The sequence below is a fragment of the Anser cygnoides genome, chromosome 2 (genome assembly GCF_040182565.1).
Source record: "Anser cygnoides isolate HZ-2024a breed goose chromosome 2, Taihu_goose_T2T_genome, whole genome shotgun sequence".
NCBI lineage: Eukaryota > Metazoa > Chordata > Aves > Anseriformes > Anatidae > Anser > Anser cygnoides.
In genome coordinates, this window is record NC_089874.1 from 18,873,524 (window position 1) to 18,901,419 (window position 27,896).

Sequence of the window (27,896 nt, forward strand, 5' to 3'; positions counted from 1 at the left end):
AATACCTTCCAAGGTTACATTTTATTGGTATTTTAAATGCTTTGTGGTGTTTATTTTTGTTATTACTTCCTGCTCATTAAAATCGGTGGGTATGTCCAGATTAGAATTTGGTAGAAATTCAGCCAGGAGTAGTTGGCTTCCATGTCAGTGTTTTGTGACCAACCTGCTCTAGAGAACTAGCGCACCAACAGGATCATCTGAGAGCATCTCTTCGTAAGTACCTTGATGCCACAGACAGAAAGCTGAGTAGACTTCCCATCAAGCTCACTTACGGCAGTTTCTTGCTGAGATTATGATGATGTGCTAAGAATTGTCTTTTGACAGCGTAGTCCTTTCACAAAATGCTGTACTGAAGCAGGGAGATTAAATATAGGTTTGTGTTTGTTAATGCCTCTTCAGAGCAAAGCCAGTAGGTTGATGTGTTTTGTAACAGACACTGATCTGAAAAATTTAGACGTGTGCTCAAACTCTTCTTCAGGCAAGCACATGTTCTTGGGGAAGTCGCTGTTTTAAAGAAAAATACCTCCTGGCACTGCAAGCTTTGGTGCTTTCAACATGCTACTAAATGCAGGCTATTGTTATATTGTTATTTGAAAGCTGTTTCTATTTCACGTCCAAGGAAAGGCTCTGTTCTTGAGCTGTTGTCTTATTGTTTCAAGCTGTACTGGTTAGTCTAATGAGAGGTTATTCCTTTACCTAGAAGCTGCCTCACCTGTTCTCCAGAGGAGTAAAAATACCACTGTCTCTATCAGTGATTATTTTAGCATTGCGGTGTTAAGTGTACATTTTTCAGACTTGTACTTTGTATTAATTTTTCTGCTAGAGAACACCAAATGCTACGTTTCTGATCTACCAAGTTATTTTGGATGTGTCAAACTGCACTTGGATGGAAATTAAAACAGTACTTAACATTTTTGTAACTAGAGCAGTTGATTCAGAATATAATTATTTTGATACATTTCTTAGACATAGTCATAGTTTCTTAGACATAATCTCGTGTGCATGTCTGAGACTTGCAGCCAGCTTGAAACCATTTTTTTTTTCTTTTTACACTGTTTATTCTAGCACAGAAAGCCATAAAGATAATTCATCTCCCAGATTGGGTTAACTAGACCTATGAGTGAAATGGAGAAGTCGCTTCAGTACTTAAACTGATCCCGTGTGTTTGTCCACCAGCACATTTTAATGCTTTGGCCAATGCTATTGCATGAATGTCCTTTTCTGCACAGGTTTTGTAGTGAGACGTCACATGAAAAATTACTCTCAGCAGATCTGTTTAAAATACCCTAAATCTAAGCATCGTCTTGGAGTATAATTTTTCAAATAAAACAAGTTTACAGTTGTCTTATTACAGACTTTTCAGGCATACAGCAGCATCCCATAGACTTTTCCTCAGAGGTGCAGTCCCATTTTGGAAAGTATCTAGTTCGTCCTTACCCTAGAAAGCTTTTAGGTCACTTCATTCCTCTATTAATTTGTGAATAACTGAGAGAAGATTAGCCAGATAAAAATATATGACCAGACTTTGGTAACTGAAGTGCTGTAGAAATAACCTGAGTGTCCTCTCTCTGACTGCCTGGAACCAGATGCCTTAGGAAAGGACAGGACAAACGTGTGATGCTGCATGTTGGTACTTTGCACTCTCCATCTACAACTTCACAGCGCTCCTCAGCCAATTGTGGTTTTCTGTGTGCTCCATGTATGTGTCCATACTCTTTTACTACAGTAAAGATCTGGTATCCAATACTGTGTATTGATTTAAATAAAGATTTGCCAGAAACTTCACAACATTTCATTGAACGCTATTTTTAAAGCTTTCTTTATAAAGTAATCAACATACAGACAGACTTTGCCTTTCACCTTGCTCTTAGAGCCTGGTCTTCATGTATTTTTTGTTGTTGTTTTCAAAACCAAAAAGTGGGTACTTTTTTTCTGTGCACTAGTATATGTTTTTCCACAAAATTCTGTCATAGTAAAAGTATTTGGGTAGCTGCTGATTAACAGGCAGGATAAATTAATCTGACTTCCAGTGAGTTCTGCTCAACCTTCTTTTTACTTCTTTGTTGTTGTTACCAAATACTTCTACTTAAAAAAAAAAAAAAAAGACAAGGGATTAGAAGATTAGGTTAGAACGAACATTTCAGGTTCTAAAATGCCTAGCATTAGGTGAACTTTTCAGTCATTTTTATTGTACATATGATGGTATCACTGAAAGTAGGGTTATAGAGGGTTTACCTTTCTTTGTGCCTACAGAGAAAGCTCAGACAGCTATGCAAAATATTTCTGAAAAGAGTAGCGAGTTTTCTGCCTTTTTTCAGTGAAATAGATGCCGTACTTGTCATCTCTTTGCCCTGCCTCTTTGCTCCTCTCTGCAGGATGTTTAGGCTCAGAAGAAGACCACATAAATGCAAACAGAACGCAGTTACATTATTGGAACTGGAAAATGAGTTCATACACACTTGCACTATAAGAAGGGTTATGAAAGGAATAAAGAAAGGTTAGGAAAAAAAAAAGAATATTTTCCCCATGTAATAAAGAAATATATTGTTTTCCTTGTAAGAAGAGACACACATTGAGCAGAGAGAAATCGAAAACCTCAAATTTCTGCAGCAGAGATTATTGCTTGTCAGCCCAAAATGTGTGGATACCTTAAGGGCAAATGGTGGCTGAAGACATATGGTTGATGTGGCATGTTTTAAGGAAACTTTAATTTTAGCAAGAACTCTTAGTAGTCAAGATGAATAAAAAAATCTTCAGCCATTGTGATAATTAGTTTTTTTCCCTACAAATTACTGGCTTGCCATTCCAAACTGAAAATATAAATGTGGTAGCAGTTGAAGTGAGAGCTGACAGATGCTCGTTTTTGAGGGACTCTTGCTTCCATTATTTCAGCGATAGCATTGGCACAGTTTTCAACATGTCATCCATGTTTCTAAGATAAGCATCAATCCTCTGCTTTTTTCAGTTTTTAACAGTGTGGCCTGCCAAATTGCTGTTGCTCCAGGCTGAAAATTTCCATGTTTCTTATCCAAAGAGCAGTTTTTAAATCATTGTGATATTCTGAAATATAACAGCCAAAACACAAAGCTACAAATTAGTGTTTTAGATGCCATTAAAATGTGTCTGTAACTTAAAGTCCACTTCTAATTCAAATCTAAAATTTTAAGACAATCATTCATAACTTTTAGAAGAGTTTTAATTGAGTGGAAACATGTAAAGGGTAACATTTTCAAAGTAGAAATCATCCTTAGTTTATCATTATAACTTAAAATAGTAATTACAGGTAATAAAGGAATGCTATAAGGTTTCTTGGCCAAAAAAAGGTATATTCAGAATTGTACTTTATTTTTGATCATGTGGCAGGATAATACTGTGATTAGGGACCTTTAGAATTACTTTGTAGAGAAGGATAGCTATACATTTCGCTCAACGCTGAAATAAAAAACAGATTGTCATAGATAAGCTTGCATTAAGAATAATCTAGGCCAGCCTTTTTCTGTTTTTGTGAAATTCCATCGCTATAATAAATATTATTTACATAATCACAGTAGCAGAGGACTGGATTTGGTGGTTCAGGGGGCTTGATCCCGCCCTGTGTTTCTGCAGCTTACAGAAATGAATGTGGTCAGCGTGCAGACATGTTTCCAGTATATTCATTTGACTACAAGAGTATAATTACGTAAAATAAATATGTGAAATGCTTCTTTGTAAAGGCAGTCAGTGCTGTCAGTGTTGGTAATACTTAAAAAATAACAAACAAACAAAAAAACCCAACTTAAACAGTTCTCAGAAAAATGAGATTGTAAAAGGCAAGTCGTGATGAGTCCCGGCCATAGTGCATCTTCTCCAAATCCTGTTCCAGGCTTTCAAATCTTCAGCTGCTGGAACTTTTGCTGCTGCTTGAAGAGTAAAGGATGCAGCAGCTCAGCTTCCCAGCTCTGTTACAAGAAGCTGCTTTCTTGGGATATACATATTAGTCCTTTCTGCTATTTCGTGTGATAGCAGAATTAGTTCCATATGGTTTATTTCTGATCGAACAGTTCATTTTTCTTTTATTGGTAGTTGCTGGCCTTCTCACTTTGCAGATGAAATAGCGTACATGAGTCTTTTTATTTGACTGTCTTCCTGGCAGGCTTTTCAGAAAAAGTTTGTGAATCAGTAGGTCTATACTAGTACATCTGTGTTCAGCTTAAATGGAGCTTCTTTTGAAGTTTCTCAGAATTAAGGTGCCTCTGAGGTAGAACTTTGTGTTGCCTGTGTGGGGATGAAGGTGTTGTTACCAACCTCTGTTAACCTTCCTGTCCATCTCCTGTCCTCATTTTCCTTGCAGGCCATGTCCCCTCCTCCAGTGCTCTGTTGTGCCAGTGCCCAAACAGCTTTTGCTGACCCCTGGTGTCCTGCTGCCATGGGGGAGAGATCTGGTCCCTTGGCTGCACCATGCGGGAACTGCTGCACACAGCGACCTGCAGGAAACTTAACTGGAGAGGGACAGAGGATGGACTGGGCACAAGACAAGACTGAAAAGCCTTCATGTGCCTTATTTAAGAATAATGCTTTGGGGCTAGGTAGCATCGTGCATTGCGATGGTGTTGTGGTATCACAACTGTGGCACAGGGCTGGAGGTAAGGGAGTGCCTCTAATGTGCGTGGTACTGCAAGGTCAGTGCATAGCACTGGGGAGTGCTGCCTGTCCTTCAGTAAGGAGAAGGGCGTTTCATCCTTTTAATGGCACATCAGTTTTGTGCCTTCTTTTGTGCCATAAGCGAATAAAATTGCTATGTAAGAATCATTTTTAAATTACACCCCAAAAGCAATAATTTGTTGTTTATGAGAGCATTACTGAAGAAATAGAGAGGCAAATGCTTAGAATACATTTTGTAATGATTGTCAGATAAATGCCAGCCCAGTGTGTGGAAGCCTTCATGCCCATGCCTTCCTTGAAGGAAAATAACATTTGTAATGGCTGTTTTAGCACTTTGCTTTGGAGACAGAAGGCAGTGTGAGCTACCTCCCTGTAGTTAGCCTTCTGCAGAAGGTTATTTATAAAGAATAATCGGAGTTGTAATTCCATGAGATTGATGAGTAACCAAGATTGCATGGAGTACTACAAGGCACCTTTAAGCACGTACCTACTCCAAGATTTCAGCGTGGTTTTCTGAAAGCCCATGGTATTAGAATACCGTTATCCTCTTCAGTGGGGAGTTGCGAAATTGCATGCTGAGCGTTTTTGTGTACGGAAATGCACACCATCTATCTCAAAGTTCTTCACAGAAAAACAATTTAAAGCTCTACTGGGTGTATGTTTCTGCTCAGTTACCAACTTCTTATGATTTGAATCTTTAAATCAGATAATAGTCTTCAGTAAATTATGTACTTGTTGAATTAAGGTTTGTAGCCGTATACTCACGTAGTTTATAATGAAGTCTCTAATTAAATTAGTGTTGTAAATGGTAATGTGCTCTACAGTATACTTACTAAATAATACAGTTCCTTTTTAAAAATCTTTTGAGATGATGAGATGCTGCATGCAAGACCGCCAAGTCTGAAGGAGGGTAAATACGAAAGCTGGTTTTAGGCTTGGGAAGTAAATCTTTTCCAGTCACTTTCTATCACCAGTGAAGAAAGATAAGGCAATTTGAATCCCCAGGTGGGAGAAACCACCTTTCTCTGTTGATGATAGTCCAAGATGATTATCTTCCCTAGACTAAATCTAGTTCATGAATTTGCTCTGTGCTTATGTTTTTATGATTCAGTTAACTAAACCATTTTCTTTCATTTAAAAAAAAAAAAAAGGTAGTCATAAACAACTTTGAAAATGGGGAACTCTTAACACAGCCCCAGTGCAACTCAACCCACGGAAGTCCATCAGACCCAACGAAATGCATCTGAAGCTTTTGAGTGAGTTGGCTGATGTCACTGCAAGGATGCTGTCATCTTTGACAGATCACAAGGTGCCCCAGAGATTGGAAAAGGGAATGTTGTGTACCCATCTTGAAAAAGGATGAGGAGGACAGTCTAGGGAATGTAGACAGTCAGCCTTACTTCAATCCTCAGGAAAATCATGGAGTCAGTCCTCATGGAACCTGTTTCTGGGCACATGAAGGAGGTGTTTGGGAATAATTAGTGTGGATTTACCGAGGGGAAATGGTGCTTGACTAACCTGATTGCCTTTTGTAATGAGATGACTAGGTCTGGGAATGAGGGGAGAACAAAAAGTGCCACCAGTCTTGACTTTAGCAATTCTTTTGATCTGGTCTGCAATGCGCCAAACCGAGTTATCAGTTGTAAAGGATGGTGGCTAAGGTTTCATACTCCACCTGGATGCTGCTTACAAGTGGCGTTCTTCAGAGTCCGTCTTGTTTAGTTATCTTTATTGGTGACCTAGATAGGAGACGTAATACACTCATCACGTCTGCAAACGCCACCAAACTAAGTGGTGCAGTCAATGTGCTCTAGGGTAGGGCTGTTGTTTGGAAGGACTCTGTGCAAAGGAATGATAGGACAGGAATGTCTCAATTCATTAACAGCAAATGTTAAGTTCTGCCCCAGGGACAGGCTAACCTCCTGCCCCGGTACAGGCTGGAGACTGTCTGCTTAACAGCTCTACTGAAAAGGACCTGGAGCTCCGTGTGGATGGGAAGCCAGACGTGAGTTCACCTGGATGGTGATGAAGGCTAAAGCCAGCCTGGCCTGCATCACTAAGAGAACAGCCAGCAGATTAAAGGAAGAGTTTATCACCCTTTGTTTGAAGACATGGAGGTTTCAGCTGGATATAAGGGGGAAAAAAACATTCACCATTTGGTGATGAGTGGAACAAGTTCCCAGGGAGGTTGTGGGATCTCCATCCTTGGAGACTTAGTGCCCAGCTGGACAAAACGCCTGAGGAACATGGTCTGAATTCAGTGTTAGTCCTGCTTAGAGGAGAGGAGGAGGTTGGGCTAGGTGACCTTCTGAGGCTCACTCCCAGCTGAAGAATTCTGCGATTTATTTAGATTATAATTAAGACTCTCAAAATGTGCCCCCCTCTTGTGTTGTGAGTTTTCAGGTTGTTACTTTAAAACCTTCATGTTTCATCCTGAAGGGCTGTTCGGGAGATCCAAGTCTAAACAAACAAATACTACAATAATAATAAATTTGTAATATATCAGTGTAGTATGACATTTTGTAGTAGGGTATGACACAGATCTCTGCTTTCTTTTCCGCATTTTTTTGGTGTTAATTCCTTCAAATCCTTTGAAACTTGGGTTATTTGTTCCTTAGTTCCTCATGCATGGTGCGGGGACTGTACACATGGACAGTGTCCTCTGTCACACTTCCTCACCTGTGTAATCCTGTTTTGAAATCGTTAGGCCTTCCTAACTTCATAACTAGGCCAGTGTAAATTTAAGAACATTATTAATATTTTTTTCAGTTCACTTGCATTGTGTACAGGGGCTCCCACCCTTTGTAGGTCCCTGATCTCTGGGTGCATGGTAACAGAAATGTGCTTTGTGACATAAATTTCTCCCTGTTTTAGCTAGCAAATGAGTTAATACCAGCTAACTACATTTGGAGCTGTGTTTCCTGTGGTTTTTTTTTTTTTAGAAGTTTTCAGAGTCCTCCTATAAATGTGTTTGCACTGAAAGGCTCTCCCTGAGAACCACCAGTTATAGCAGTTTACCAGGTGCGTGCTTGTGCTCCCCATGGCACGTGTGCAGCCCAGACCAGCAGCATCTTCCCTTTCCCTGGGGATGCTCTGCCTCCATGCAGCGGTCTCGCTGGCTCATTTTCTGACGGTTGGTCTCTTGGGTCGCTTCGTAGACAATAATGCAGAAAAAGTGGTATTTGTATCCTTTTCTTGAATTAAAAGTTGAAGTACTTCTGCAGACTTTGACCTCTTTGTTACAAATACTCAAAGGGATACCGGTAATCCTCGAGGTGGCAGACTGAAAGAGAATTATTTTGTGTGGCTTCTCCTCTGGCTTGTGTGCTCTACGTGCTTCACAGCGTTTCATACGCCGTCATTTCCACTGATGGAGCAGGACGTGTCCTTCCACATGCTCGGCAAGGAGTTTCATGACACGGGTTCTCTGATTAGTCAAGGAAACTAAAAATGGAGACAAATAGGACAAAACACTTAGGAGAAAAGTCAAAATATAAAGGTTATGAGTATTTTTTTTTTTATTGAACAGCAGTGGCGATGTTTACGGTGCACTGAATCAGTCGGCAGTAACTCTATGGTACACGTCACAGTTTGTTCGACAGTCACTTTATGTTACGTAAAGGCTTGCCATTAGCTAACCTTCAGCCTCGGCAGGGACTCGGTTATCCTCCTGTACTGATGTCATTACACTTCTGTTAAAGCTTGCATCTTTCTAAAACACCTTCAGTTTTGATTCATGCAGGGATTAGATCCCCAGTGAAATAAATAACGTCGGTGGTAGCGTGTGGCAGGGCGTTAGCCTGCGTGCCCCACTTCTACCCCGGTTAGGTTCCCGGGTGGCTTCCTGCTTTTTCTCTGGTTAGCAAACCATCCCTGGCTGACAGCGGAGTGACTGACTCACCGAGCGCATTATTTGATTGTGTGGAAGCAGAGGGAATCGTTTGGAGGATTTCAGGTCTGATGCAGAAACAGAAGAACATTTGCCTGGCTAACGTTGTTTAAAAATAGGAATTTATTCCCCATTTCTAGCGTGCCTCCAAGGAAAACAAATAGAACAAACTCTTCAAATCGCTACTGACAAGTGGAGTATTAAATTCATCAGTGTTTTTTTTCTGCTGTGCTGTGAGCATGCTGTGAGGTTTAATTCTATTTCTTTTTTAGTAAGCTGAACTGTCACCATAATATTTTTTTTTTAAATGCATTGTTTTCTCTTAATACATGTGAGAATGAGAACTGGGCAATTTGTAACAGGAAGATATCTGACTGTGTCTGAAGGTGTCTGACTGTGTCTCAGGAACAGCCTTTATCACCTGATTAAATGATTACAACCATATATAATTTGTTAGACTTGAAATAAAGTTCTTAAAAATGTAAGAGAATTTTCAGTCTTAGGCAAACTTAAGTTTGATCTTTTTTGGTACTTTTATCTGTAGACTGGAAAATGGGAAATTTGATATGAAGAACTGGCAAATAAGTACATTTTTTTTTTACAGAGGCAATACTTTGCATAAAGCACTTCTCTGCATATGATAAAATTCTTATTAAGAGCTTTAAAGAACTTAGCATTTTCACTTCTTTTCTCTAAGTAGCTATAATGATTTATTGTCCTGACTTGGTGATGCAAGAGTGGAATTCTTTTCTGTTCATAAAAAAAAAAAGAAAAGGATGTTGAGATGCTACCTATATAGAAAAGATCTTGAGCTATTCTGGAAGTATTCTTCTGTCTCACAGCACATATTGATACTGAAGTGCATTGGTTGAAGGAATGATATAGCTAATTAATCTTACTGTACGCTCACAATTCAGGCAAATGAGATCATGTGCTATAAATGCATCTTTGGGATGTTGCAAAAGGTAGGAAAGAGGAAAAATAATTTTATAGCGCCTTTCCAGTAGTAAATCTTAATAGGGAAATATTTCAACCGTGATAGCAAGAAAAGGCTTATCATCATGAAGATGGTTTGTGTTGCATTAGCACAGCATCCAGATGTGCTAGTCAGGGACCATTGCATTTGTGCTAAGCCCTGTTTGTAGGCATATAGGAAAAACAGTCCCAGGGAAGGATTCTGTCTCATCTGTGAGGCAGGCAGGACAAGATCCTTGCAGCATCCCTGCCCAGACTTGCTGGGAGAGCACAGTTCTTTTGTGTTACCAGCTCATGCAGACGTATTTCAAATGTCAGCACTTGTGTAACTTTTTTTTTTTTTTGAATAGAGGCTGTGACATCTTGAGAGAAGTCTGTAACAGAAATAACTTAAAGCTGAGCACTTTCAGTTTATATGGTATGAAATAATCTGCCTTAATGTTGTTCAGTGAGTGGAAATAATCATTAGTCAATGTTAGTGTGCTTCTCCACACGCTAGCTGAGCAAATGAAATAGACAACAATAGGACAATGAGTTATTGTTGTTTCAAAAATGGACGTATGAACGAGGTTCTTCCTATCTCCTAGCTGCTGGATAGGAGAGGTATGTAAATGCTTCGATTTATCACTAGATGCAAATAAAACTTAGAATTTATTTAAATTCTTATGCCAGGAATTTGCTGTGAATTTGCTTTCCCTTTTTATTCATGTTCTTAGTTTGCAGCTAGTTTTGGAGGGGAAATATGCTTTTAAAAAATAACAGCAATTTTTAAAGTTATATGTTTTTATATTTACCACTCCAGACAAAGTAGAGGGCTGTCATTGCTAAATCTTTCAGTACGTCAATCATTTGCCATCTTGTTTTAAACTTCACCAAATTTTGATGGCACAAGTGCTGCTTTTAGCAGAACTGCCAGTGACTGTTAGCAAAGCACAATGCCGCTTACGCAGTTGTGTTTGCACAAAGCAAAGAATAAACCTCTGTTTGTGAGTGTTCATTGGTTTCAATAGGCTTTTCAGAAGCACTGCATATCACAATTCTTAGCACCTAGGATACATTCAGATTCATTATGGCAGTGCAGTCCAGCCCCTGCTCGTGACTTGCTTCTCTCCACCCTCTCTTCTACTGGAGGATGAAGTACAATTATTTTTCTCGTGCTCCTGATGTGTGCTAGAAGATGTTACGACTCTTTTCTCAGAATGGTTGAAGATGCATCATTCAGCTTCTTCCATCTTGCCAGAAACATATTAAATAGTAGAAATACATAAAGCTTTTTGGACTCTTTCACGATGACCCTTGTGACTGTTGAGACTGTGAGGTGCTGGGCATGTGCGGCATGCGATCGTTTGTATGAACAATTAGTGGAAGAAATAATTGGTATGTAGTGGTGCCATCTTTTAAAAATTTGAATATTTGTTTATATATGTGTTGTTCATCAATACTTGTTGAATATGTGGGGGATGGGGGATTGGTTCTCTGGATGCTAGATACCTGTTTCAAATGGGTTTTGTTGATTTGGATCTTGGCTTTATTATTTGAACACTCATTGAAACCAAATAGCTGCTGGTAGTTGGAATGCCCGTGTTTTATTGTAGGAAATTGTACTTAGCTGTCTCTTGAGTTTAGACCTGTTGATGTAACAGGTGTGTTCTTCACACACATGCATACAAGCAAAACCAGAGTACTTGAAAATCATAAGAGCTTAGCACGAAATTCCTATTTGAGTGTCTCACAGTAAAATCTATGATCAGGTATGATGCTCTTTGGCCTTATCTTTAATGTATAATTAACATCCTTAATTAAGGATTTATTAAAAAAAGCATTTAACAGCATGTGTTGTCTGGATGCTTGATGTTTGTGTGAAAGACTTAAATTAAGGTACTTAATCTGATACTCCAGTAATGACAAGTTCAGGCAGATACTTAGTTTGAGCATTTGGTTCATGCATTTAATATGTTAATTTATTACGTATTACCTTTGTAGATGAACCGACTAGTCCTAGTATTGACCATGATATTGCACACATTCCTGCTTCTGCTGTTATTTCTGCATCTGCTTCTCAAGCACCTGCTATAACAACTGTTCCTTCCAGTCCCACATCTCCAATCCCTTTAATTCGGCGACAGCTTTCTCATGATCATGGTGAGTGGTGATTTGATTTTCTTTCTATGCTCCTTTTTTCTTTTTACACTCTGGAGATCAGGTGTGAAAATTGTAATCTCTTTATTGCTTGAAATCAATTACAGAAATGTGTTTCAGGTTCCTACATACTCAAAAATTTCTGCTTGTTTATAGAATCCATCAGGACTAGTGTCCTAGATAGCCAGCCTGCCACAAAACCGGAGAGATCGAAGTCATATGATGAAGGATTGGATGACTACAGAGAAGAGGAAAAATCGTAAGTTCGTGAAAAATGTCAGTTAATTTGAAAATATTTTTAAAGTGTGCAAAATCTCACTTTAACATCTGTTTTTGTTCCAACAGATCCATTAAGCATGTGTCTAGTTTAAAGGGGATCAAGGTAAGTAAATATATATAACAACTCTAAAAAAATTATAAATATTACTGTGGCAAGTTGTATGAATTATACAACTAACCTATACCAAGTGATGTATTAAATAAGACACAAAGGTCATTGGAATTGCTGCTACTCAAATTATTTTTAATTTTTTATTGATTTTCGATACCGGATTTTAATGGTATTTTCCCTCATTGGTGCTATATACCTCACATAAGTAAAAGTGGTCTGTTGTTCTATAGGCTCCCCACATGGTTCTTGATTTTCATTTACCTCAGCCTCTCTAAATGAAGCATATCTATGATGTGCTTCTGTAAAAGTTTACTAACGAGAGTCTAAGACTCTCTCAGTGTGTCCCAAAGTATCCTTGGGATGTGTAAGATCACTGTATTATTCTATGGAAACATTAGGAATCATATTTTCTGAGGGGGATATTCTTACAGGCTTTTTGCCAAATATGGTGTCAGCTTTTAAAGTGAGGATTGGAATAGAATAGTTCAGTTGGAAAGGACCTACGAAGGTGGAGTTCAACTGTGAGACCACTTCAGGGCCAACCAAAAGTTAAAGTATATTATTAAGGGCATTATCCAAGTGCCTCTTGAACACTACCAGGCCTCATCTTGCATGTAGAGATCATAGAGAAATGTATTTAGAAGTACACTGTGAGGTTCCTTCCATGATGTTCTCTGTAGGTCCCAGACAGTCAGAAATCTTCAGAAGACTCTGGTTCCCGAAAAGATTCTTCTTCAGAGGTCTTTGGTGATGCCTCCAAGGAAGGATGGCTTCATTTTCGTCAGCTTGTTACAGACAAAGGAAAGGTACCTGTCACTTTTTCTTTTTAAACCTAGCATAAATACTAACCTGGTGGAAAACTAAGGTAAGAAACTTGAAGCTTTCTGGTTATGCATTTTTCAGTAACGTTTCTGGGATGTGAGGCTAAAGAAATCTTTAGACCTGTTTGTTAGTGAATTAGTGAATTCCTCATCTTCTTTCAGAGGCTGCTTTCTGAAATGTTTTAATTTTATATTTCAGAGCATCTGTGAGGTAAACTCATTTCTAACAACTAATTAAGTAGAAAGATTCAGTCCCTTGGTAAATGTAGTTTGTGGTGTTTTTTTTTTTTTTTTTTTCCTATTTGCCAACAATGAAAAAAGCTATGATTTTCATCAATGTTGTAGAGCTGAGTTCAGATTAACCTCCTGCACATGTATGGGTTAACACTTAAGGAAAAGTAGGAATCTGGAATTGCAGTGTTATGTAAATAGGAGTGATTTGAATAATGTTTAAAGGACTCGGGCAAGAATCCACTAAATGTTTTTTGCTCTATTTGTTTTAATGCTTTTGCAAAGTTCTGCACGTTCTCTTTTTTGCTACTGTCATGTGAAAACTCACACTTAATGGGTGATCAGGGAGAGCGGGCTATTGAGCAATTCTCTCCTCTAACACAGAGCAGTTAGTTAGTCCCACTTTTGGGTAGGCTTTCCACAAGTCATCAGTAAGGATGGTATAAATGGTTATTCTTCCTTTTTATAACTTCTTAGAAGTAGATTGTAATGCAGAAACATTCATTATAACAAGTAACCAAACTTACTTACTATATATTTTTCAGCGAGTTGGTGGGAGCATTCGGCCATGGAAACAATTGTATGTTGTTCTTCGAGGTCATTCACTTTATTTGTACAAGGATAAAAAGGAACAAATGACCCCATCTGAAGAAGAACAACCTATAAGCATCAATGCTTGTTTGATAGACATCTCATACTGTGAAACCAAGAGGAAAAATGTATTTAGACTCACCACATCAGATTGCGAGTATCTGTTCCAAGCTGAGGACAGAGATAATATGTTAGCATGGATTAAAGCAATACAAGACAACAGCAACTTAAATGATGAGGTAATCATTCCTGTCTTTTAATTGATTAAAAGAAAATACCATCATTTTTAGTACTTCAACAAAAGAAATCGTTTGCAATTAATTGATCAAAATGTGTGCAGGAGCATACAGGAGAAGTCGAAAGGCGAGGCAGTGAAGTATACTGAATTTAAAGAAAAAAGAAGCCTGACATACTGATAATCAGAGAACAGACTTTTGAAATAAATGAATTAGTATAATTGCTGATTTGACTGGAGATGAACTTTATATTAAACTGATCTGTCAAAAATCCCTAACTTTTCAAAAGATAATTGTAGTATGGAGCTAATGTATTTCATCTTCAGACTTGCATTGTAAAGTAGTGTGTGCAGTGGCATGGTGTGATGAGTTTCTCAGTAACTGAAAAAGGAAACTTCGAAAGGTGTTAGTTTCTTTGACTATATGTAGTTGTTTCTATGAGTTAAAAGTTAATGCTAAATGCAAGGCAAACATACGCTATTATACATAACATACCAGTATCTGTCCCAAAACAATCCTTAGTGTATTTTAATTACACACTTTAATTTTCCTCATGTTTTTTAAGTGTTCTGTACTTACTGTTACCAAGGACTGCTCGCTAGATTTTTAGCAGAACTGCAATGTTAATTTTTCATATGTGATCTGTTGATGGGAAGATGTAATTGTATTCTGGAAGTAAAAACTGACGTATTTTGTAAGATTGTAAAGCAGATCTCAATTCATTTTATAGGATACTGGTGTCACTAGTAGAGACCTAATTAGTCGAAGGATTAAAGAATACAGCACAATGATGAGGTAGGTAAATTATGTGCTGCCAATAGTTTTTGTATGCTTGTTATTTAGCTTCTTTCTACTGAAGTAACATATCATGCTTCAGTTCTTCAAGCAGCAAGACAGAGCCATCTCCCAAAACACCTCGTCAGAGTCTAAGTATCAGACAAACTCTACTTGGAACTAAAGCAGAACAGAGGACCCAGAGTCCACATTCTCCTAAGGATGAGTCAGAAAGGAAGCTTATAACGAAAGGTTTGTTTTTTTCATTTCTTTAGTTCCTTATAGCCCTAGTATGAAGCTATTGAGGTAATTTATTTAGGTTCTTCCAAGTCATGAATATACATATGCAAACCAATATTTACTAGTGCTTATAGCTGCAGCTTGGAGAAACTCAGTTCTTGAACTCCGTTGTCTAGATGTAACGTTAGATGTACCTCAAGTTTTCTCAGATCCCTAAAGTTTTTTTATTTCAATCCTCAGGAAGGTTTTGTGTGTGTGGTTTATTTCTTCCCTTATAGCTCCATGTAGCGTTAATTGTAGGAAAATACTGGAGTTAGGCTTTTTATGACCAATTTTGCCAAAGTTTGGAAATAAGTTTGTGTGTAATTCACAGTATGGTCTCCAGCTCACTTGGTAAGGGCTAGGTACATTCATATTTTAAATATGCTGTAGAACTAGAGAAAAAAGTGTATTTTTTTTTTGTATTTTTGTTTAAAGTATACAAGTTCAGTTATTGTATTTTTCCCAGAACAAAATTAATACCTGCTGAGTTCTAAAATACTAGAATCTTAAAGCCTGGCACTGCAAACTTAAATTAGTGAATGAACTTTGTCAAATGTCACAAGCTAAATCTTTTTCAAAGAACGTGTAGATTCACGGTGTCTGATCAGACTGCTTTTAAGGGTTCTGCACACAAATTTAGGCAACTTCCTGGAGTGATCGCTTTTGATCAGCTACTTCTGACCAATTCAATGTTGAATTTAAACTGTGAGTGAATTCTGTTTTAGCTTACCAACAAACACTGCACTACTCATTTTGTGTGCTGCAGATTATGGAACCTAAATTGCAGGTGTTAAGTGAATTCTATATTTACCGAAAGAATATTTCCAGAAATAGTTGAATAAGAAGGAAGCAGTGTTTTATTAGAAGTCTTGCAGTACAGGATGAATGGAAATTGTAATTTGTTATGTGAATTGTATAGTGGAGGTAAACAGAGCAACTGAATGTTTAATGTGATTTTGGATAAATAAGTGTTTGAGTCCTGTTTGGAATGATTTAGGAGTGACTGCAACCTAGTAATTAACTGAAAGTAGGTCTGCACAATGTACAATGTTAATGTGGCCGTATAACTTAATACCAATTTTGTGTTGCACTGTTGCTCAGTAGAGACTTTTAATCCTACTCGAGTAAATGTTGTAGGTTTTAATTTTTCTAATGTAATTTATATACGTTTTAGTTTTAGAATGATGAAATACCACCTTGTCATTTACCTACTTGCTTGTCTGAGTGTGGGTATATTCAAATGTATTTTTTGAATCACAGAAGAGGAGGAGAAGGTATGTTTAAGGCAGACTAATGTTTAGCGAGTTGTTTGCAAACTTGGCCAGGAAAAAAGGGGCTAAAAACAAACAAAAAAACCCTCACAAAAACGGTCACTTTGTCTTTGCAAATGTTTCCTGTATTCACAGTAGCTTTTGTGACTTATTTTTCTTATTTTTATTTCCTTATGTGCATTATTACTATCAAGAAAAAGATGAGACAAGCCCACCAAAAGACAAGGGGACATGGAGAAAAGGCATTCCAAGCATTATGCGGAAGACATTTGAAAAGAAGCCATCTGCTGTAGGCACATTTGGTGTCAGACTAGATGACTGTCCCCCAGCTCATACCAACAAAGTATTTACAGTTTTTCTTTCCATTGTGATTTTTTAAATACTTTTTGTATACTTTAAAAATTTATTTAAAACTTTTCTTTCCCTTCAGTATATTCCACTGATCGTTGATATATGCTGCAAACTGGTTGAAGAAAGAGGTCTTGAGTACACAGGTATTTACAGAGTTCCTGGAAATAATGCTGCCATCTCAAGTATGCAAGAGGAGCTCAACAAAGGAATGACTGACATAGATGTTCATGATGATGTAAGTCTTCGATCATGGTATTTCCACTTTGAACTCCTGAAAACTTCTGGCTGTGTTATGATTATAGAAATATAAAGCATGTCTGTCCTTTCCTTCTAAACGTTTAGAAATGGCGAGACTTGAATGTGATAAGCAGTTTGCTGAAATCCTTCTTCAGAAAGCTCCCAGAACCACTTTTTACCAATGGTGAGTTGTTTACCTTATGTTTTTGTCTGTAGGAAATACTGTTGAATGGTTGTCCTAAAATTTTTAGATGGTTTGGGAGAGAATCTGCGGGAATCATCTCAGCTCTGCAATAAGTGCTCTCCTTCTGCCTTAAGGAACAGGGAGTCACAGTGATCATATAAATTAAAAATGACAGCTGTAAACAGAATTTCTCTAATTATGAAGATATTACAAATAGTGTTCAAATACTGTGCCAAAATACTTCAGTGTATCCACTTTAATATTCACTTTGGCAGGCTAAAAAAAAAAAAGAGGATCTTCATTTTTTTGTTCTATAACTTTTTTTTCTTTTACTGTTTCCAGAAGGATTAAGAGAGGGAAGAAAAGCAAGCTTTGGGTGTTAACTCTGATTTGGAGGATATAACCAGATTCTTAAAGTTACTTCTTTAAAGTTCCACTAGAAATAGTAACCAACAGAGCAAAGGCAGAATTTGACTTTCGGGAATACAATTTCTTAAACCACGTTGCCTCTGTAGTATTGTTTTTCATATCTGAGTTTAAACCAAAAACAACCAACCAAAAAAAAACAAACAACACCTCTTTTCAGAGGAGGATGCAAATGCAGTCCTCTTCCACAACAAATTATGCAGTTGTGTTTGTTTGTGTTCCAAAGGTAATATGTATGTGATTAATTTCTGCTTTTTTAACAGACAAATATGCAGATTTTATAGATGCCAATAGAAAAGAAGATCCTGTTGAACGTCTGAAAACACTGAAGAGACTGGTAAGCTGAAATCAGGTGTGTTGTAGGTATACTACAAAATTAGCATTAAATGTTTAATGTTCTGAATAGTGATTGTTTGTTTCAGATTCATGATCTACCTGAACATCATTATGAGACTCTCAAGTTTCTTTCTGCACACCTCAAGACAGTAGCAGAGAACTCTGAAAAGAACAAGGTATCAGAAACAAAAGTAAAATGTACTTTGTTGTGTTACATTCATGAAGCAGTTTTTCTGCAGGATTTTTTCTACTGATTAAGACCATAACTTATTGTAGATAACATTAAGACCTTAGTAGTGTTGAGTGAGAACATTTTTGGATTACACTAAGGACTCCTTGAAAATATTCATGTTTAGCATGAATTAAATTTATTCAAACTGATGTTAATTCTTGTGGGAATAACTGCTTACATATTAAATATATTCCATGTCTGTAAATTTCATGTAATCCATTTAGACACCAGTGAGTGTATGTGTCTGGTTGGGGATTTCAACGAGTTTAAACAAACACTTTCGATTAATATGCTGCAGACTCTCCATGTAAAGCCTATAGGAATGCATAATTGACTTTGAAAATAAAATGAAAGTAGGTGTCTAGTAGCACCCTTGTTTAAAAAAAAATCTGCTCTTCTTTTTACTGTGCAAACTCTCACAAAATACAAGATCAGTCCTTACTTTTATTAGACTTTGGAATCTGTCAGAGTGTAGAAAGTTTGGGTAAAACTGAAGTGAATGTCTGTGACCTGAATGAACCCTGTTGACAAAGGCTGGGCTTCATCAGCTTTGTGTGAAGCTTGGGTTCCTGGACACCTAGGTGTCCAGGACAAGGACTGTCCTAAAGTGTCCTAAGACTAGGACTTGCTGTAATAACTCAAGTGTTTGACCTTGTAGATGCTTTGGATGGTTTTAAGAAAAAGCAAAAGACATAAATGGTAGAGATTTTTTAATTAAAATCATTAAGAATAGCTTTTTGTCATCTACGTTGGATGGGGTAGAGTTGCTTCTGTGCATGCTACAGTCCTACTGTAAATGCAAATAATAGTATCCCCTTTTTTTCAGGGAAGGGTAGCTGAATGCAAAGATGTGCGATATGGGTGTGTTTATGGATGCTTACCTCAGGGCAGGTGAATGGTGCCTTATTATTGGCTACCAACGTGCAGGGATACAGGAAAAAATTGTGTGGTGGATGCAGAATAGATGAACACATGGCCAACGTTAAATCATTTAAAAGATCAGAAAATGTCACGATTCAAAAAAATTTGGTGGGTTCCAAGATCCGTTCTGCAAGGAATACCTGCTAGTTAAATTTGGATATATCTGTATTTATGTAGACACACACACACACACAACCTTTAGTGTAATTATAGTTGTCATTATAAGGAAATGATAGCAAATGTCATTAAGAGCAAAGCCTAAAGCAAACATTTATCATTTGATGTTTTCAGTGTACTGTATAAATACTGTTTAAATAATAGTAATACTATAGAATACGTAAGGCTAGATGAATGAGGTATTATAATTACATGACATGCCAAAGGCCACAGTTCGAGTCAAAGTGAGCATTAGGGACTTGGGTCATTCTGTTTGCAGTTTCCTTCTTGAAAGAACAGGGACCTTGCCTCGTATTTATTTTCTTCTGTGTCAGAACAGCAAGTCAGAGAAGTAAGCAAAAATAGATTAGTATTCTGCTTCTGCATTCGTGGAATTATTTGTCAGAAATGTAACTTTAAAAGAAAGTGGATGATTAATGTTATGACTGGGATATGTCTGAGTCTGTCTCATGAGTAGATGTTGGGTCTATAGCATTGGTTGCTGCCACCTCCTCAAAAGTAAATGTTAATTGAGTGAGCTCTTTGTCAGCCCGCATAATATGCTATTTGATTACTAGCTAAACTTTTTCTGTGTCATGTAAATATTTTTTCAGGGAAAAAAAAAAAGCAGGGAACTACCAATGTCTTTTAAATTTTTTCTTCCCTTTTATTAAAAAAAATCAGTGTTTTGAATCAAAACGAATAGTCTCCTGTCTATAGACTCTTCTTGAGTTTTCTGTGCTTGTGGAGCTATTCGCTTGTGATGGATTAATGAAGGTTGAATTGTGAATTGCAGAAGTTTTGGATACCTTCATTTCATCTATACAGATAGAAAGCTTTTTTTATTGTGTAACATCTTAACTGAGTCAATAATGTGTTATTAAAAAAAATTTCTTTGTCCTTGGCTAAAATGGTTCTCAAATATTATGAATGTAGTGTTAATATATTTAGTCCATATTTTACTGTATTTTCTCCTTTACAAATATATGATGTATGGAAATACTTCATTTCTTAGATGGAACCAAGAAACCTGGCAATAGTATTCGGTCCAACACTTGTGAGGACGTCGGATGATAACATGACACACATGGTGACGCACATGCCAGACCAGTATAAAATTGTAGAAACACTCATCCAAAAAGTAAGTGGATGCATTTCATTAGGTAAAAAGTAAGATCGTACGCAGAGCAGCTTTCTTTTATTGGGCCACTTTGGGTCTGGTATTTATCCTTTGAACACCAGGATATCATTTTTAGAAATGTCCTTGTTTGATTGTCCCACATTTGGGTTTTGTGTTTCTTGTGGGGTTTTCACCGTATTTATTTTAAATTGTAGCATGACTGGTTTTTCACAGAAGATGATGCTGAAGAGCCCCTTGTAAGTATTGTGGCATAAATATTTGCGTTTTAATTGCCTTAGTTTAGAATCTGCTTCTGCTCCCTCTAGAATGTCTGTATATTTCTTATTGCATCACTGTATGGTTTGCTCTTTAGAAGCACCTTTTTAGCTCTCCATCCCTTACAGTAATGAATTTATTTAAAAGAAAAAGCCGCGCATTTGTTTAAAAAAATAAAAAACATAAAATGGGAAAATAAGAACACATGAGGAAAGCGTGTCCTCAGGTGACTAATGCAATTTTCTAAATGCTATTGAATCATAATGACCTATTTGTGAAACGATGATGAAGAGATCTTTGTTTATTAACTATAGACAACAGGTCAGGAGGAAAACACTGTAGAATCTCAGCCAGTGCCAAACATAGATCATTTACTCACCAACATTGGAAGAACGGGAGTATGTCCTGGAGACGTATCAGGTAACTCTTGCCCGGACAGCGTTAGTCCATAGGCTAGAATAACCTACTCTGTAAACTCACTGTAACTCTCTCTTCTTATTTTCTTTTACTAATCAATTGTTTTTCTCTTTTCTTAAAGATCATTAACACTTTTTAAAGATTTGAATTGTTGGTAATCATGCATGATACGTTAGAAAACTTTGTTGTCTAACAGGGGTATAATCATTAAAAGATGAGGCTTGCACATACTATTTTATTTATTCACAGTAACCCATGCAATCATTATCGTGAGGTGAAGTAGATACGCTGCTGTAAAGTGGTTTGTTGTGATGGCAGAAAAAAAATGATCTCCAGTGGTGTTCTAATATTGCTCGTTAGGAATGCGAAAAATTGAGTTACATTTTCTTGTCAAGTGGTGGACACTTTAATAAGTATGTTGCAGTATGTCTATACTAAAGCTGATTTCCTTCTGTTTATGAATGCCATCCTCTTGTGTGGCTAAGGACAAGCATTGCAGGCTCTTTTTTGGTGACTTTTTCCCTCCTCCCCTCCTTTCACTATACTATTGCACTAACCCAGCATGTTGTATCCCACAAATGTTCTCCCTCCGTCTCTAGCTTTTGTTTCAGTTTTCAAAGGGTTGCTCAGCACTTACTGAAGCAGTCACTTTATACGGATGTTGTAACAGGCGAAGTGGGAGGCGTCTATCACACGGTGATGTCTTTAGTGGATTCAGTGATGTCACTGGTGGACAGCTGGAACTGTAGGAAGAAGGAGGACTGTTGCCCACACTGTAGCTGCCTTGTCTGCAGAAACCCCCGTTTCTTGTAAATGGAAAAAAAACAAGTTGATCTGTGCTGTAAATTTTCGTTTAAGAGTATTTTAAACAGATCAATGCTACTTTTTAAAAGTTTTTCTGCTGTTTCTTGTTATCTCTGAAGCAGACCCTGAGGAGAAATAGCATGGTATGGTCTACCAGTCTTTCTAGTCATAAAGCATTAGCCATGTGTCAAAAAGGGGTGTGGCAGGGGGCTCAGCTCTTTCTTCCGAGGGAGAAAGTCCCTAACGCTGGATCGCATCCAAGTTCATATTTTTTTAGTCATTGCGCTAGCCCCTTCCTACCCCCTTTGTAATTGTACAATCTTGGGTTTTGCGAGACAGTGAAACTATGGTGTCCATTTTTCATTTCATAATAGCGCTTCTTATAGAAAAGCATAAAACAGGTATCTGCTGAAATCTAGCTGACGTAAAACTGAAATTTTACCTATACCTAGTCACAGGTGAAGAGAGTTATAATTCGGGTTTTACACACAAAATATGACTTAATTCCTTTAAAAATTCAAGTCTCACAAAAAGAATACGACTGCACAAACCACGATTTGTACCTAGGGCAGCCAACAGTGCTAAGACATTCAATTCTGCTTTGTGTATCCTGAATCTCAGGAGAGTACGCAGTACAATCCTGAAAAGGTGTCTCAGCTGCGATTTTGCAGGGGCTGTGTACTTAAAACATTGAATAAACATTAGTATTTCTGTTTTTTTATTTAGAAGAACAGGGCTCCTTTGCCATTCCTATCATTGAGCTGGTTCTGCCTACAATTCACAGCATCCTTTCATGGCGGTGGCTTTCTGTGGTGCAGCTTGCATCTTTGTGAGCTCTGACTATTCACTCTGTTCTGGTTTTATTTGCTTCACATTTCGTTCTGTGCTTGTCTTTTTCCATAAGTCCAGCATTGTCTGTAGCAGCAACAAAAAAGAAAACTGCACAGAACTGAGCAGAATTGTTTTTAATTTTTCCACAGATTCAGCTACTAGTGACTCAGCAAAATCTAAGGTAAATCACTCTGTGAAATGATGTAATGATAAGCTTCTGAAATCTGCTAGGTATTTGATTACTTTATGATGATTACTTTATGAAATTGCTTATATACAGATATATGTAGGTTTCTTTTATTTAAGTGGTAATACCGTTTTCTTGTGAGCAACTTATTCTCTAACAAGGTATCTGGAATCAATAGGTGGTCCTTTCAGTAATGAAGTCTCAGTGTTCTGTTTTTTTTTTTCGTTAAAAGTGTTTCCATGATGATAGCTCTTCCCCCAGCATCTCTCCCTCTGAAGTGCTGATTGGGATTTCAGAAACTTTTTGAGTATAACTCCTTCACTGCTGGTGTTGAGTCTTCCTTTCCTCGGGTCAGAGGGAGAGGCTAGACTTCTGAACATGGACGTTTAGGTAGCTGACATCTCAGCTGTTCTTGTTGAGTCCTGGACACAGATGTCAGATTTCGGTGCTATTTTAAAGGTCCCCTGATGTAAGCAACTGCCCTTTTCAGTTGATATCACTGCTGTTTATCTATTTTTGAATGTCTGTAGTGTGCAAACTGCACTAGTCAGCAAAGACAGGGTGGTTCTTCCCCAGGCTGGCCACTTTTGTAAAGGTAGGAAGGGAGCAGTAAGCAGGAAAGGTATACAGCTTTGAGGTGGCAGGTAGCAGTGGTGCCAGTGTGGTGGAAACAGTTTTTAATGAATTTTACAAAATAGAATAATTTGGCTCGTCCCTTTTTTTTTTTTTCTTATGAGTGATCCTAAGTGCAGATTCCTTGGAGGGCAAGAAGAAACTTAAATAAGTTTCTTCTTAACATAAATGTTAACTTAAGTAAATAACTGTTAATTTTCTGTACTTGCACCTAAATTTCAGTTTTGTATAGCTTTCTTTGTATTGGTGCTATTGAATTGATATGGTTTTAAAGCTCAGAACCTGAAAGGTGAAAAATAACTGAAAAATAGTTGAAGAAATTAGCCTTCTCACGTAGGTAAGACTTCTTGAAAGGAGAGGCTGAAACCACACTCTTGGGACGTCATCTGTGAAGCACTTTTCTGTTACAAAACAAGCTTGGAAAAAGCTGTCATGCTTTAATGGAGCCTGCTTTATCAGTCAGTCAAAAATTAAGTAGCTGTACACAAAAACTCCCCTTTGTGAAGTTGAAGGGACTCAACAAGTAGAGTTCTTGGGTGAAAACTGACTACTTGAGCAGAGTCTTTTAGACTACAGAAACAGCATGGAAATATTTCCTGAATAAAGACAGGGTTTCTGCTCTGAAGCTCAGGAGATATTTTTAAAGCAGCATTCATTAGCATGAAACATTTTATGATTTTTAATTATGTCCTTTTTTCTTTTCTTTTTTTTTAAACAGGGTTCTTGGGGTTCTGGAAAGGATCAGTATAGCAAGGAACTGCTTGTGTCCTCCATTTTTGCAGCAGCTAGTCGCAAGCGGAAAAAAACAAAAGAGAAACCACAACCGAGCAGCTCAGAAGATGAGTTGGATAATGTGTTTTTCAAGAAGGAGCTTGCGGAACAAACTCGTGGTGACACAGCAAAAGAGGACACAGCTAAAGGGGAATATGAAAAGGAAAGAGATGCAGGAAGAAAACAGAGGATGTTTGTCCTGAAGGAAAAAGAGAACAGCAGTAAAAAAGATGTGAATGTTGTGAAGGACGAAAAGAAGTCACTGAAGAAAGAAAGTATCCTGCCAGAGGAACCTTCACTGCCTTACCATGAAAAACGTGCAAAATCACCAAATCTCAGCAGTCGGCAAAGCACGCAGAAGAGCAACCCTAAAATACCTATTTCACAATCTTCTTCCCAGGTTGAAGAGACGGTGTCTGATTCTGGCACTATGCTTAGCACTTCCTCCCAGGCTTCCCAGCACAGGTACTCATGCAAAAAGGTAGCCAGCCCTGAAATTAAACACAGTGAGTTTTTAGCAGCCGATGTCAGTTCCATCACCTCCGATTATTCAACTACTTCATCTACGATGTATATGACCGGCTTGGATGCCAGCATGCTGAGCCCTGAGGTGCAGTCAGTGACAGAAAGCAAGGGAGAAGATGCTGATGACGAAAGAAGCGAATTGGTCAGTGAAGGCCGTCCTATGGAGACAGACAGCGAAAGTGACTTCCCCGTCTTTGCCACCAGTGCTGCTGCTGACAGGTTGTCCAAGGGGAAGGTGTCAGAAGTGGTAAAGACCAGTCGGAGGAACTCTGAAGAAAGTGAAGTAAGTTGTACCGAGGGAAGTTCAACACCAAAGTTAGAGAGTCGCAGACTTTTTAGCTCACACAAGCTCATTGAATGTGACACACTGTCTAGGAGGAAGTCTGCACGGCACAAAACAGACAGTGAGGGTTCAGGCGATGCGAAGAGTGAGAAGGACTTGCCTACTGTGACCAAAATGTTTGACATAATGAAAAAAGGAAGATCAACGAGCAGTTTAGCTACGTCAGCCAGAAGCGAGACTGACAAACAAGAACCTACCTGGAGACTCAAAATTACAGATAGGTTAAAGCTGCGGCTCAAATCGTCTGCAGATGACATGTTTGGAGTTGGGAATCAAAAAGCTAATTCTGCAGAGACTGCAAAGAGAAAAAACATCAGGAGAAGGCATACACTTGGAGGACAGAGGGATTTCGCTGAAATAAGTGTCCTGAATGCTTGGAAAGCTCAAGAGGCAAGTCAAAGCAGAGAAAGGGAATCTGAGCTTTCGGCTGTGAATCGGTTGAAGCCAAAATGTCCAGCCCAGGACCTCTCAATCTCAGACTGGCTTGCACGAGAACGTTTACGCACTAGCACAACTGACCTTAATACGGGTGAAACTGGAAAGCCCAGGCTCGAGAACACTAGCTTAGCAGACGTATCAAAGGTAGATCTGCCGTTATCTGCAGAGATGCAAGCAGATGAAGGCAGCTCCTCCAGCAGCTTGACTTCGATTAGCAGAACACCACCTTTGGGACCATTTCAGCCACCAGACCAGGTAAATGGTGAAAGTTATCAGAATATGAACAAAAACAACTTCAGCCCAGCAGTTGACGCCCATCCTCATAAACTGTCTGGGACCCAAGTGGTTAGATCTCGATTCTACCAGTATCTTTGAAATGGGGAGATATGTCCACTACAGCAATTCATTAACTTAATGTTACGCTTCCCAGTAACTGTGTGTATGTGTGTGTGTGTACATATATATATATATTTTCCTGTACTGTTGTTGTTACGCAGCCTTCATTTGGGCTGGTTTCATCGATATGCTCTGTGGAACGTCTTCACGGTGCATTACCACAGCCAGAAGAACACTAAAGTCAAAGTGTATATATATACATATATATATATTTTAAGAAAAAGTATATTTGATGGCTGCATACAAATGTTGAACAAAGCATCTGATGCAACACGCTGTGTAGTGTATACATGGTTTTCTGACTGAGAGTTGGCCTGGCATTAGTATGCAGAAAAATCGTTCTTTTGGTTTAGTCACTAACAAGTGCCTCATCATAAATTCATTTGGTTTGTTAGGGTGCCATATTGTTAAATTAGAGAAACTTATTACAAACAAATGAATGCATTTTACTGTTAACGAGTTTCATTACATTTTACAAATGTTAACACAGGTGGCTACAGAGCTTCCATTCCTTAGGCATTCCAGAAAATATTGGAGTTTTATATTTCCAATTTTAATACAGATTTTGAGTTTTATGTGACTTGAATTTTTAATCTTTCTGTAAAATAAGTAACTTAAATGTACATAATACATGTGTATCTTTTCTTCAGATACCAGATTTGATATAAATGTTGTAACATAGGCGTGTAGATAGTGGATACTGGATGGAACTGGTTTCTTTTATTGAGAATATAATTCTGCATGAAGACCTAATGAATCCAAACCTGTATCATGCCTGTGTGCACACCCACTTAAACACTGGAAATAAAATTGTTTTGGTGACTCTTTGTGTGACGTGAATTTATTCTCGTGCTGGGTTTTAAAATGCTGTGTTCACAAGCTGCCATGTGAGAGGGAGGTTCAGCTGCTTACACAGCTTCATTTTGATACCTAATCTGATTTCCACAGGACATAGCAAGTAATTTTATGTTTAATTTGCTGTTTTTGAAGCACAGAAGAAATGTGTCCATAATCCTCCCCAGGTCATAAGAAGTGAATACCAGTGTCTGCTGGTCAAAACAATACTTAAGGCTTTGGGACTTCTTATAGTTACAAATTTGAAGACAGATTCGTACCCTAAAAACTCTTCCGTGTGTGATCTCTGATTCATCACGTTGGCTATTCCCCTCTTACATACCAGCTCCTGTTGTTTGCTCAGTAGAGGATTAAACCCGTATTGATGATAAATAGGCTATGAACATCATCAGCATAGAAAAACTTATGCTTGTCCCATTATTGAGAAGAGAAGGAATGATAGTAACCAGGATGTGTAGGCAGATGTGGTTTCACATAGACTTCTCTTTCCAGAGTGACTGCAGATAGTCCCGTGCTTTGATCTGCTGTGTTACCGTTCCTTGCAATAAACCATTATACAAATCGTCTGTGAAGTAAAAGCAACAGACAGAACAGCTGAAGATCTGTGCAAGTTCTCAGTGTGTTTGGTCTCTGCAGCTCGTACCAACTCACATACGTGAATAATGTTCTTGTGGTGGTCTTGCAAACTTAAAATGCCTTTCTATCCTAGAGCAAACATGAAACTGGTGCAGTAGCAGCGTTCATGTGAAATGCAAGGCATCGCAGGTATGTTTTGTGAAATGCACAGGCAGTAGTTGATGGTGATTTTCATTTCAGTCCTAACAGTGAGGTGTATTTGGACATGGGATTTCAAAATGTGGTATTGTGCTGCTTTTAAAACACTGTTCTTCAGTAGTAATTTTCTTTTTCCCAGAGGTGTGTTTTGTCCCATAACTAGCCTCGGAAGCTTATTAGAGTGTAGAGTGTCAAGGTCAAGCTGCAGGGCGATTCCTGGTGAAGCGACGTACTTACAGAAGTGCATCAGGGGTTCTAGGAGTCTGCAGTCTCGTCCTGATTTGACAGCCACTTTGATAATTTAATTTTCATTTTTGTTACAACTGATTTTAATGACCTGACTAATGATTTTAACTGCTGAGTCTAGGTATATGGCTGCCAGCCATAAGAACATAAAAGTTGTATTGCATTGCCTGGATTAGAACACAAGAACTTCTGAAAA

General features: G+C 38.1%; 1 protein-coding gene across 4 annotated transcripts in view; it reads left to right on the plus strand.

The window, feature by feature from the left end:
* Window positions 1-26,647, plus strand: part of ARHGAP21 (Rho GTPase activating protein 21) — a 123,288-nt gene extending 96,641 nt beyond the window's left edge. For all 4 annotated transcript variants that reach the window (XM_066991608.1, XM_066991607.1, XM_066991609.1 and 1 more), the window contains 17 exons: window positions 11,489-11,647; window positions 11,801-11,903; window positions 11,990-12,026; window positions 12,716-12,841; window positions 13,633-13,917; window positions 14,645-14,709; window positions 14,792-14,940; window positions 16,436-16,584; window positions 16,672-16,827; window positions 16,935-17,013; window positions 17,703-17,776; window positions 17,862-17,951; window positions 20,100-20,225; window positions 20,420-20,461; window positions 20,795-20,900; window positions 22,682-22,713; window positions 24,071-26,647. In XM_066991608.1, the coding sequence (XP_066847709.1) occupies window positions 11,489-11,647; window positions 11,801-11,903; window positions 11,990-12,026; window positions 12,716-12,841; window positions 13,633-13,917; window positions 14,645-14,709; window positions 14,792-14,940; window positions 16,436-16,584; window positions 16,672-16,827; window positions 16,935-17,013; window positions 17,703-17,776; window positions 17,862-17,951; window positions 20,100-20,225; window positions 20,420-20,461; window positions 20,795-20,900; window positions 22,682-22,713; window positions 24,071-25,804 (3,512 nt within the window). In that variant the 3' untranslated portion in view covers window positions 25,805-26,647. The remainder of the gene's footprint in view (window positions 1-11,488; window positions 11,648-11,800; window positions 11,904-11,989; window positions 12,027-12,715; window positions 12,842-13,632; window positions 13,918-14,644; window positions 14,710-14,791; window positions 14,941-16,435; window positions 16,585-16,671; window positions 16,828-16,934; window positions 17,014-17,702; window positions 17,777-17,861; window positions 17,952-20,099; window positions 20,226-20,419; window positions 20,462-20,794; window positions 20,901-22,681; window positions 22,714-24,070) is intronic.
* Window positions 26,648-27,896: the final 1,249 nt, after the last annotated feature.